Below are 13,365 nucleotides of genomic sequence, written 5' to 3' on the forward strand. Positions count from 1 at the left end.
TTAGAGCTTTGAGGTAACTAAATGTGAGTTGCAGTGCTCTGCAAAACACCATTACTAATAAATCATCCTAAAAACATCCTATTGCAAAACGTAGGCTCCAAATGTGTTTTTTGACTCGTTATCATTTGCGAAAATGAAAGGTCTGTCCTAGAACCGTATGCAGAAGGCGCGTTTTTTAGCTCTCCCATATTCTGCACATCTCAGGGCACCTAACATTTTGTCGAATAGACTTCCCCGAAGCGATAAACTAAAATCAAACACCAGATGAGGAGACAGCACCGATGCCAGTAAACAGTGCAGCTAAAAATACACAATGAATATGCATGAAAATCACAGATGAGCAATGCCAGCAGACGCCAGAGACAATAAGACAAGGAAGGTGCACATGACATATAAACCCCTAGAACATCCCACCGGAGCATCTTAGCTTTGGCATCTTCACTTTGGAGGAAGTGTTTCTGAGATAGTCACATAATTACAACACACCATTTACATCTGTAAAGATGGCATCAGGGCTGACTGTGAAGGAGCTATATGACAGACATTTTGATGCAAAAACCGTTCTTTCACAATATTTCGTCCCGGAAGCGGGGTTAAAGCAGGATATAGTCACCGAGCGAGGTGAGCGCTTAGCCAGCTTCTTCAGTTCGGGTAAGTTCAGTGTTTTTCACATTTTTACTGCTTGTGATCAATGATATGATGTGCACAGCAAGTGCCTACACTGTTTGAAATAAAATGATCTGTATTGAAAAATATATTAATGGATAACGTCAATAACTATCAGATATTAAAGCCACAAGTGCTTCTAGTTTTACACCTCAGTGTTCTGCAGACCACGCTTATGGTCTCTCACCTCTGGCCTTGGTTCCTAGAACTACCACAGCAGGCAACACTTTGTTACCGAAGAGTCCTTTTGTGGGCCATCTCATTTTATCTGTTTGCAGTCTCACTAAACCTGTCTTCGGCTCATGTGAGCCTCCCTTCTTATGACAGTGAGCTCCCCTTTGCTGATTGCCATAGCATTTTTACCTCCTTAGCTAGCCATTAACAATTTTTGCTGACTTCAGTCCTGAGTTTCTCGAACCCTTTCAGCATCCTTAACAGACAGCACTCCTTGTCACCCATTGACCTTCCAACCTCTCTACCAAGTTCCAGTCCCTCGCCATATGTCCCACTTTCAAACTACTGTGCCAGCATCAGACAACATCTGCTGTAACTCAAAAGCTACGGCTTTTTATTAAATTTGCATGTACAGATTTTTCAGCAAGTACTTACCAGTTCTATAAATTGAAAAAGGGAAAGGTTTCTAGGGGTTGTCAGTATAAGATGCACGAAAAAGAACAATTTACAAAAGTGATATTCTTATGCATGGGACCTAGAATCATATACATGCCCTCCTGGTCTTTAACCTTCTCCTCCTCATCCTTCTATGCATTATGGTGTTTGTTTTCCACATGGTCCTATATCAAGTACTTCTTGTCCAGGTTGATTTGGACATCTTGGCCTTTATCCTGGCTCTGGTCCAACTAGCTCTGTTCACCCTTGTACTGGTGGTTTTCTGAATCTGGTACTCCTGGTTCTAGTCCTTCCATGTTCTAGGTCTGGCATTCACAGTCCTCTTGGTTAGGCTTATCATGACCATCCTCACCCTGAACCTTTTCCTCAATGTCCACTTGGTACTGCTTCCACTAATCTTGGTCCACCTTACTAGGTCCTCTTGGCCTGGGCCTGGTCAGTTTTGTCCTGCTCTGGTCCAATTCTCATGATTATGGATGGCATGCCATCCCTGGTCCTCATAAACGTGCTATCCCTGTTCCTGGTCCTCCTGCTTCACTTGCTATTTCATGTTTTGGTTACTTTACATCTTGACCCCCTGGTCCTCCTAGCCATGTTCCTGCTTCTCTCAATCCTTTAGTGCACCTTCTCTATCTGGTCCCTGGTTCTAATTACTCTTGTTCATATTCTCCTCATCTGACTAGTTCTACTGCTCCTCTTCCTTTTTCTCACACGTTTGACCCTCTTGCTCCTTGTCATACTGGTTCTGCACTAAGGTTTCCACTTAGCCCTTATCTTCCTTGCTAAGGTCATACTATTCTTAGCTACCCAGCTGGATCAACTCAGCTCCTGTCATCCTGCCCTCTATGTCTGATCTCCTTTTTTCGCCTCGTCCTAATTTTCTGTGCTTTGGTATGTTAGATCTTTATTGTCCTGGTCTCTGTAATTTGATCTTCCAGGTCCATTGGTTGTGGTCCTATTGTTTCTTCTTGAACTGGTCCTCTTAGTTTTAGTTCTCCTGTCTGTGGTTGCCTGGGCATCTGCTCCCAAGCTCAGAGTCCTAGTCCTAGATCCTGATCTTCTTTGGCCCCTTTTTCCTGTTCCAGTGCAGTGGTCATCATCCTTTTAGTACACATGGTCCTTGTTGCTCTGGTCTTCTGTGTACCCTTGGTCCTGGACCCCTGTTCCTCCTAGTTAGTTGCTGGCTTATCCTTGTCTTTTGGTGCTATTGGCATTTGCCATCTTGCTCTTGATCTTCGTAGTCCTCTTCAATCTGGTCCTGATCCTCCTGGCCCTAGTCCTCCAGCACATTTTTCTGATGTTTCAGCAATAACATGTCTTGGTCCACGAAAGATTATACTAGTCTTCCCTAGTTCTGTTGATGCAGGACCTCCAGTTCATGCTAGCTTTAGACCTTCCTGGCCCTGCACATCCTGGTATGTCTGGTCATAATTTTCATCTATTCCTGTCACTTGTCCTTTGGATCCTGAGTCTTCTGTTTCACAGGCTCCCAGTCCTGGACCTTTTCCTCTTCCTCACTCTAACTCTGGGTCCTAATTCTTCTGCTCCTGGTCAACAGTCCATATAATCGCAACTATAGTTCTGGTACTTCCTTGTCTGGTCCTCATGAATTGAGTTTTTGGGTGCTGGTCCCACTGGCTTTGGTTTTCCTAGCCCTCCTAGTCCCTTGGTCCTCTTGTCACATCCCACTTCTACTAGTCCTTCTAGTCTCCTTGTTTGTCTTTTCCTCCTTGGTTTTGTCCATCTGACCCTTTTCCACTCTGTTATTGTACTCCTGGGTCTTGGCTTCATTATCTCTATGGCATTGGTCCTCCTAGTTCCCTTGTTGTGAGTCAACCAGGTTTATGTAGTCCTAGTCACCATGGCTTCTTCCTGTCCAGCTAAATAGGTGTGACCTTCAGGGACCTTCTGACCCTGCTCTTACTTGCCTTGACTTCCAGGTCCTTTATATTCCTCCTTGTCCTGCTGATCTAAGGTCTCCTGTTCCTGCAAGCCCTGATCCTTTCCGATTGTGGTCTTCCCGGTCCATTTGTTTTTGAGCCCTTGGTGCTTCATGATCTTATCTCTGTGGTAATTGTACTCCTGTATCTGGTCCTTCATTCCATTGTTCAACTGGTACTGGTCCTCTTTGGTCTGTCCCCCTAGGTCAGCTTCCTGCCCCTGATCATGTTCGTTCCTTTGGCCCTATTTGGTGCAATTGGGCTCCCCTAAATCTCCACGTCATACTGGTCCAGGGTCTTCTGTTCCTTCAACGCCTGTTCATTCTGTTCCCCAAGTCCTCACCCATTGTGTCCTGATTCGTCTGATCCATATCCTCCTGGCCCTCTTGAACCTGCTCAATCTGGTCCTGCTACCCCTAATCCTGTTTTACCTTCGCCTTTTTCACCTCAACTGCTTGTTCTTGGTCCCCTCTGATCTTGGTAGCATTGCCCCCCGTGAATTAGATCTTCTTTGTCCTCATGGCTCTGCTCATCCTAACCTCCTAGTGGTCCACCTTCTGGTCCTTATTCTTCCTACAGGTCCACTGCCTTTTAACCACCAGCTTCCCTCCACAATGACATGAGTCAGGTAGAGGTTAGAAGCCTGTTTCATTTTTTTTTGGCTTCCAGATTTCTTTTGCTGAGACAACATTGTTAAGAACATAAATGAGGGTAGTGTAGAGACAGGACCTTACACACTTAAAAACACTGCTTAGCATGTTAAAAATTAAACTGCCATTTCCAAGATACATTGGGCGAGTGACTAAAATGTCAGTGTGGCTGTAGGAGCCACTCATGACATGGGACCAATAAGCATCTATGTTTGAAACCCACTCCTCAGGGTGAATTGCATAAGAAAATTGTTTACTAAACTAGTAGCTGAATGCATCCACACGGTATACAACCTTTATAACGCAACTTTTACAACGCACTACCATTACAACGAAACTTTTACAACGCAAAAACTATTACAACGCATGTATTTACAACGCATGTTTTTACAACGTAGGCACCTTTACAACGCATACCATTACAACGTAAGTATTGGTAAGTATATAATTATATTTAAAATGTTATATGTTTGGGTTTTTTAATTTTTAGGGTTCAGGGTCAGTTTTAGGTTTTTGGGTAAAGGGGTATTTTTAGGGTTCAGGCTCAGTTTTGGGTTTTGGGGTAAAGGGTTAATTTTAGGGTTCAGGGTCAGTTTTTGGTTTTTGGGTAAAGGGGTATTTTCAGGGTTCAGGGTCAGTTTTGGGTTTTTAGGTAAAGGGGTATTTTTAGGGTTCAGGGTCAGTTTTGGGTTTTTGGGTAAAGGGGTATTTTTAGGGTTCAGGGTCAGTTTTGGGTTTTTGGGTAAAGGGTTATTTTTAGGGTTCAGGGTCAGTTTTGGGTTTTTGGGTAAAGGGGTATTTTTAGGGTTCAGGGTCAGTTTTGGGTTTTTGGGTAAAGGGGTATTTTTAGGGTTCAGGGTCAGTTTGGGGTTTTTGGGTAAAGGGTTATTTTTAGGGTTCAGGGTCAGTTTTGGGTTTTTGGGTAAAGGGGTATTTTTAGGGTTCAGGGTCAGTTTTGGGTTTTTGGGTAAAGGGTTATTTTTAGGGTTCAGGGTCAGTTTTGGGTTTTTGGGTAAAGGGTATTTTTAGGGTTCAGGGTCAGTTTTGAATTTTTGCGGTACAGGGTAAAAATAAAGTAAAATGTAAATTAAATTAATTAAATGAAATTAAATTAAATTAAATTACATTACATTTAATTATATTAATTTCAATTAATTTACAATTAAAAAATTAATATATACTTACCAATACTTACGTTGTAATGGTATGCATTGTAAAGGTACCTGCGATGTAAAAACATGCGTTGTAAATACATGCGTTGTAACAGTATTTGCGTTGTAAAAATTTCGTTGTAAAGGTATGCGTTGTAAAGGTATGCGTTGTAACGTCATACATCCCATCCACACTCTAGTGAATTATCCAGATGCATTGCATTTCTGTCTCTTCCCTTTACTTTCCTTGCTCCATAGAAGCCCCATTACTGTGTCTCACTCAATTTAGCTCCTGTTAGTGCTCCAAAGCAATGTGCCCCAAAGCACCAGTTGCTTGCTTTAACTGTCCCTCCCTCTGTGGAACAGAGACCACCTCTCTCTGCATTTCCTGTTTGCTGTTGCTTGTCGATTGCTGCTGTGCTGCCAGGTCTGAAATATTAAGCAAGCACAATCTGCCTTAAAAAAATAACGTAGAACCTGCACAAGACCTTTCATAAGAATCCCAAAATTACCCCAACCCTCAAAAAACATCAAAAGGAAGATTGTGACCATTAAAAAACCAATGTATTCACATAAGTGAAGACAACATTTATGTAACATGATTTAAAAACATAATCATTCTTTGCCTAAAGTTGAATACTCTTGTACTGCACTCCAAAGTATTTGTGTGCAATATCCTAAAACATTTGAAACAGACGTTTGAGTTATACATTTCTTATTTTAATATTAGCGTGAATGTTTTTATTTAAAATAAATTTTATTGTTCTTTCATCTGTAAAACATGTACCTTAATTCATACACATACCTTTGTACGTATTTAAGTACATTTATATACGTATTAACTTTCAAATGCTTTGGACATGATGCATGTGCATTGAGTCCCTTTTCTCTCCATGTTTACCTAAATAAGGACCTCTTTCACTCTAATAATCTGGACACTTAACAAATAGTACATGATTTCTACTTTTTAGCCTGTGCCAGATAAAAAGTGAAGCTTCAGATATTTAGCTGGCCTCTGGCTAAATAGCAGAGAATATATACTATGTGTCCATTGGTCTGAGACATAACTACAGCACAGACACTGGCATGATATATAACAACTTTTAATGCTTACTCATCAGCTACCCTTAAAAGCAAACATCAGCACCAAAATTACAGCAGTAGAATACCAACATAGCCCATATAAACCCTCAGATGTAGCATTGATTACAACACTCTATGACAGTGTTATACACATGAAGTCACAAGTTACCTTGATATGATTGTATAAAAATATGCACATTGATGTTCTGCTGAGCTTAAATACTTATAAAGATGGCAGTCGAGATGAGAACATTTTCCAACGAGAAAGTGGGAGATTTTGAAAACATATCATGGATTGTATTTTCTCCATTAGCCTATATTGAGACAAAAGCAGTTTTATGCAGGAGATAGCTGAAATAAAGCCATTTTTGTTTAAAAGTCAGGAGTATACCATATGAATCAGATATATTGGCATATATGAGTATTTCCAAAATCCTTGAATAAAAGCCAAAGTTTAAAATGAATTTTGTTTTGTTCCATTTTATGTGATTGAAGCATTGACAATGGTGCCTACTATGTATGCATTCAGGGATATTTTTTTCTGTCCGTGGTCACTTTAAAAGCACTGTTATAAAATAAATATTAAAGACAAAAATGCAACATATTCAATCTGTTGTGTTTTACTTTTAATCAGGTAACGTGAAAGGGGATATCATGATCAAGTATGGTGGATCATTCGTACCTTCTTCACTTTTACCAGCCTGTGAATCCTTCAACACATTCATCATAATTGATTTTGTGGACAGTAATCTAAAGATTTTTGATCAATGGTATAAACAGGAGCCTGGATCTTTCATTCCATGTGAACTTGAAAAGTACAGGTATGATTACTGTGTGAACAGTGTTTGTTTCTGGCTTTCTTCTGGGTTTACTTAACTTAGTTGCAGAATACGGTGGGCTGCTATGAGTCCAATGTAGCAATCCTGGGAAGTATTACTGCTGTTTACTATTTATACTTTCTCTCATCAACTTCCGGTATTTATGGAGAAAATACAAAAAACAAAGATTACACAGCTTATTTCCCAAGGTGGGCTTTCACATGAAAATCAGGACTTTCAGAAGCAATTTTTAAGGAAAGTGTTAATTATGTTGCGTTACTCACTACTAAAGCATAAGGAAGTTGTGTACTCACATGCAAAATGTTTGAGATCACAAAGCACCAACTATTGCTCACAGAAGCAAATATTGCAACAGCACATGAGATTAGTAAAATGGAAAGCTCCATGAACTATGGTTAAACCAATAATTTGGAAATACATGGGAATATGTTTACATAATGAAAACTTCACACATCCAAATACACGAACAATAATGGTAAACCAATAGAGCATACGTTTTTGGGAAAATTTTATAAAAATAATCTTAACCCCTTAAGTGTGAACAGTCTGCACATAAGGCTGCATTTCTCTGTTGTATACTTATTTAACCCATTAGTTTGCTTAATTGACCCAAATAGAGTGCCTTGGAGGTAGCGAACCTCAAGACTTTTTCCTAAATTCGAACTGGTTAGGCCTGGTTACATGATTGCTGACACATTTATAGGAGACCCATACCTCCAGTTTTAGATTCAGCTGATTTACTGCTCTAATATAACCAGTCAGTCATTTAAAACCTCACTGCAAATCTCCTGCAAGATGTAAAAATCAACATTACTAAGCCTGAATTCGCAGGAGTTGTTTCACGATCAGTCAAATAAAACGTAAAAAACATCATCAAGAGAATGGAGGAAGAAACAATTTGAATGAAGTCAGGATAGGGGAATGCAGCAGAAAGTTTAAGTGAGTATATTTTTAATATGAATCTTGTGATTTAATGTTTTCCCATTGGGTAGGTGTTTGAATCTTCCTGTACATATCCCATTTCCTGTGTGTTTTCAAGCCAGCCTCTCCTGTTTTTTTGCTCCCCTTTTCTCTTTCACATTGTTAAGTGTTGGAAAGACCATCTTTTGTGTGAATTTCCCCCTGATTTTTGCATTGATAGTTTTTATTGGGCATACAGCTCTGTGCACTTTACCCCTGCTAACTCGTGGCAAAGTGCTCTGCATCCCCTTTAAACATAATGAAATTGGCATACACCTGATTGGTAAATTTGACTTAGGTATAAGTCCCAGGTATTTGGTACTGTAAGTTAAATGTCACACAGGGTTAGCCTTGGGAACCTTTACTCCATTGGTTAGTGAATCCCCAGAGCTCTGTCACAACCTACACTATAGCTCGTGTACATAGCGCTAAACCCCATCATGTTCCTGGAGATTGGACTACATAGAAGCATGCCTGGAAAAACTGCGCATATAAAGGAACACTATTTTCACTTAGAAGCATAGATGTGGTGTAGACTTTTGGTGCACCACATCTGTTGGAGGAAAGTGCTTTGTGTGCCACATCTGTTATACGAGGAGCTTCATTCTCCACATAAAGAGAGCCCAAAGACAAAGAGAAAACCAAATCACGCAGGAAGCAGCCTTTTTGGAACGAACTCTATAAAGGCCATGCCCTGTGGACTGCATCTTGCTTGGCAACAGCCTCCAATCCTTCAGCAGCTGCCAGCCAGATCTTCTATGCTTACTTCTGAGTATCCAAAGAATCCATGTCCGGTTCTTCATCTGTGGCTTCATCACTCCTCAGTACAGAAGACTCTCTTCCCAACGCATCCATCACAATGTTCGGTAACCTAGAAGACAAAATGAGAAAAAGCCCAGCAGATGAGAACAAATTTGGGTGATTGACACAAAGTTATTTCATTTGAAGACACACAGCAAAAAAAGCATTGTGACTCGAGGAGAAAGACCAGCTCAGTGCTTAGGAACTTAAAGAGAATATGAACTGTGCGAAGTTCACTCTGAGTGTCAGCTATTGAGCTGGAGCCTAAGCCAAAGGTTGTCCAAAACAACTGCCAAAAACAATCCCACTTGCAAGGCAACAGGATCCTACAAAAAGGTATATTTTTGACCTTGTTTGATGTTATGTTTAGTCTTCGGAGAATTATTAGATATGCCAGAGTAATTGGAGTAATTCCAGTAATTACGCAATACTCTTCTGATGCAATATCACACTAGTACTCCAGCTTGATTAATTAAGTGTAATTTGGGGCACAAATCCTACAGCAGGAGTAGAGGCACTACAAACTATAAGAGAGGGAGTGGCTGCTGGCTACTGCTGTACGTGTAGTGTAGCATTGAGTGCAATTTTCTTCGCACAAAAGGCATCCTCAGGCCCATTTTGGACACAAGGATGCATTTTGCACTAGGAAAATAATGCTAAATGCTGGATTACACTTCTCACACAATTATGCATAATTACATGTAACTTTGCGGTAATTGCAAGTAATTAAGCTAGAGAGAATTATGCAAGTAACACACACAACAAGTTTAAAAACGTGTGAATAAACAATCTAGATTCCTTATTCCTCCCGTAGAACCCCCAGTACGGAAGATGTCTTTTTTCTTTCTCATCCCATTACCCTCTATCACGTTATACTTTTCTTTGAGCAACTGTATCAATATTCACCTGCTCGCAGCCATCGCTCCTCCTGGGCCAGAAACTTAAGGTTAGTGGAATTGTTTCCGTCATAGTCTGACAGGCTCATTCCCACCTGTTGTGAGGTTACGGTTCACTGATAGAATATCAATGTAACAAACATCGATGTTCTAAATATCCAAGTGAAGCTATAGAATACAACATTTTGACTCCCTATATTTAAACAGGTAAATCGAATAAAAAATATCGAAGTAAAAAATATGGATGTACAAAATATAGAGTAGAAAATATATATGATATAAAATAAATGTATTAAATATTATTAATATTTTTAACAAAATAAATTACATTTAATATACATGTTAACTAAATATAACATATAAACTTAATTAAAAAAATATAAACACACAAACATAAAAATGTGTACATATACATATATTTACTAATGTATTATTAATGCATTATTTAATGTATTAACTATTATCTTTATTACATTTTTAAACTTTTTTAATATATAAAATTAAATATATAAGTATAAGTATAAGTATAAACCATTTTATAACACGCTCCGTTACTGGAGAGTATCCTGGCGCGGGGAAAATAAAAGCAGATAGCAGAGCATGGGAAAGAATCTTAGTTTACACTATTGAACAGATGTGTTTTCAAGTGTTTTTTAAAAGCAGCAACTGTAGGTGTGGAGCGCAGATGAAAAGGAAGAGCGTTCCAGGCGCGAGCCACCACCACCGAGATCGACTGGCCACCAAGTCTGGCACGTTTAAAGCGGGGGAGGGTCAGTTTAAACAGAGTAGAGGATCTCAGGGTGCGTGCAGGGGCATAGCTAATAAATCTTTTTCTCAGATACTGGGGGCCGAGATTATGGGTAGCACCAAACGCCAGAACCAGAGATTTAAACAAGATGCGCTGTGCAACAGGGAGCCAGTGGAGTGTGCGCATCTCAGCGCGAACGCTCTTCCATCTAGGGATGTTAAATAGTAGACGGACAGCCGCGTTCTGGATAATTTGCAGGCGTTTTACCAGGTAAGCAGGGATACCACTGAACAATGCGTTTGCATAGTCTAGCCTGGCCAGTATGAGCGCTCGAGCAACAGACTCCCTGGCCTCTTTTGGGAGCAGGGGAAAAAATTTGCGAAGCATTTTTAAAGTAGAAAAGCAGGTGCCAGTAAGTTTTTTAATGTGATGTTCAAATTTTAAATCCTCTGCGAACCAGATGCCCACATTTTTTGCAGGTCTCCCCATCTCCTTCGGGCTGGGAATGTCGGGAGGCCATAAGGAGCTCTTGAACGAGGGGGGAAAGGAACCATAAAAAAGCACTTCCGATTTGTCCTCATTGCACTTCAACTGTGCCTTGGCCAGCCAGCGAAATACAGAGGACAAACACAAATGGACCGTAGATGTATCAAGGTTATCATCTGGCCAGGTGAACAGCAGTTGGGTATGATCTGCATACCCTATGATCTTAGCCCCGAACTGTTCCGCTAGATAGACCTGGGGGGTGATGTAAACGTTGAACAGTAGGGGGCTGAGAGTTGATCCCTGCGGGACACCTGTAAGCAGCGGTTTAGGCTCAGAGGCATGGGGAGGCAGCCAGACCTGCTGAGTCCTGTCAGAAAGGAAGGAGGACAGCCAGTCTAACACAGTCCCCCCAATGCCTATGTCAGCCAGCCGGCCAAGGAGGAGCTCATGCGGGACGGTATCGAATGCGGCAGAGAGGTCCAATAAAATTAGGACCGCTCTGCCACCTCCGTCTAGACAGTCCCGGATGGCCTCGCTCATCTCCAGCAGGGCCGTCTCGGTGCTGTAAGTAGCCCTAAAGCCCGATTGGGCAGGATGGAGGGCATTGGAAGTTTCGACAAAGCTCTCTAATTGTCGAAATGCCACCTTTTCACAAATTTTCGTCAGTGCCGGCAAAAGGGAAATGGGTCGATAATTCCCAGGGGCCGCCCAGTCCAGTCCGGGTTTCTTCAGAAGTGGCAGAAGCTTAGCCTGCTTCCAGACAGGCGGAACCTCGCCCGTAGCCAGAGAGAGGTTCACTATCTGCGTAATTTCAGTGCAGACTATTTCTGCCACATCCGAAAGCACCCGGGCCGGGCATGGATCGGCTGGAGAGCCAGATTTCAGGGACTGGAGTAAAGGAAGAGTAACATCCTCCCAAATATGCTCAAAGTTCGTGAGCTGCTGTTCAGGACTAGGGCATAGGGAGGGACACAAATCAGCTATTAGACAATCGGCGGGGAGAGCTGCTAAGAGGTCTTGTTGGATCCTTGTTATTTTAGTAACAAAAAAGGAAGACAGCTCCTCGCACCATTGCATCGAGGATGGGTGGGAGACTGCCTCAGCGACGGGTGCCACAAAGCTTTTAACAATGGCAAAGATCTCTCTGCTGTTATTGTCTGCCATGGCAATTCGCCCAGCATAGTAGTTCCCCTTAGCAATCTTGATAGCTGCGTAGTAATTTTTTTGGGCAAGCCGTAGCGTGGATTTAGCCTCAGGGCTGTAACTGCGTCTCCACTCACGTTCATGCTTTTTACACCCCAGTTTTAATTCCCTCAATTCAGGGGAAAACCAAGGTTGGGAGGGAAAACGTCTGGATCTGGTCATCGTGGTCTGCTTAGTGGAGGCGGTAACCGCCTGCTGTACCCACTCATTAAATTCGCACACCGCATCGGCCAGAGGCAGCTTAGAATTTGGGCGAGTTTTAGCCAAAGCCTGTCTAAACGCTGGCAGATTGATCTTTTGGGATTGACATATAGATGACGGTGGACAGCGCTCCGCAATCTCCCACTTAAATCTGATCAAATCATGGTCAGACCAGGTCGTTTTTTCAATAGCCACGGACTGGATGGGGAAATTGGAGCATACCAGATCAAGCAGATGGTCACCCGTATGCGTCGGGGCAGTCACCCATTGCTTGAGCTGAGCAAGCTCCAGAATTTCACCAAGCCTGTGGGCTTCAGGGGAGTCAGGAACATCCATGTGAATATTTAGGTCCCCAACCAATAGAAACCTAGGAAACCTAGGGCCCTCGGGACCAAATATTCTTCTAGGGAGTCCAAAAAGTGGGTGGCCGGACCCGGGGGTCTGTAAATCAGAGAACCTCCTAAGGTAAAATGAGGAGAAGTTTTAATAGAAAAGTGGAGAACTTCACCCCCTACATCCGCGATCGGAGGCTCAGAAGCAAAGCTCCACTCTTCCTTAAAAACAATTGCTAATCCACCCCCTCTACCCAAGGCTCGGTCCACTCTGACGATCTTAAATCCCCTGGGGACAGCGAGTTCTACGCTAGGTGCGGAGGTGCTGGTCATCCATGTCTCCGTGAGGAACAGCACCTCCAGCTGGCCGTCCACCAGAAGTTCAAAGATCTCAGCGGCATGCCTAACCGCAGATCTAGCGTTGATCAGTCCCGCCCGGATGTTAGCAACCGAGACGTTGCTAACAGAGCGGGGGGGGGGAGTGGTTGGGGCAGAAAATCACAGGTGGGGCATTTGAGCATATCACAGTTCAAATCCGCACGTGTGCAAAGCACACTATTGTCTGGGGGAGCAAGTCTCAAGAGGTCTACATATATCAATAATTAAAAATTAAAAAATAACCATCTTACAATTAATTCAAACATTTAACAACAAAAAATGTAAACATACATTTTGTAATAAAATAAATACAACGGTAGGGAAAGTGCAGGATAGCGGAGGGGTAAAAAACTAAAACTCACTATTCCCACTCCAGTGAGTGCCACAAGAGGGAAAGTGCC

At 42.0% G+C, this 13,365-nt stretch overlaps 1 protein-coding gene across 1 annotated transcript in view; it reads left to right on the plus strand.

The window, feature by feature from the left end:
* The first annotated feature begins 424 nt into the window (after positions 1–424).
* The window catches only part of LOC144825053 (nicotinamide N-methyltransferase-like), a 41,903-nt gene continuing 28,962 nt past the window's right edge, over positions 425–13,365 (plus strand). Inside the window, exons 1-2 of the mRNA XM_078683963.1 lie at positions 425–651; positions 6,755–6,941. Coding sequence (XP_078540089.1) covers positions 504–651; positions 6,755–6,941 — 335 coding nt within the window. The 5' untranslated portion in view covers positions 425–503. The remainder of the gene's footprint in view (positions 652–6,754; positions 6,942–13,365) is intronic.

This window comes from Lissotriton helveticus, chromosome 3_1 (genome assembly GCF_964261635.1).
Source record: "Lissotriton helveticus chromosome 3_1, aLisHel1.1, whole genome shotgun sequence".
NCBI classification, from domain to species: Eukaryota; Metazoa; Chordata; class Amphibia; order Caudata; family Salamandridae; genus Lissotriton; species Lissotriton helveticus.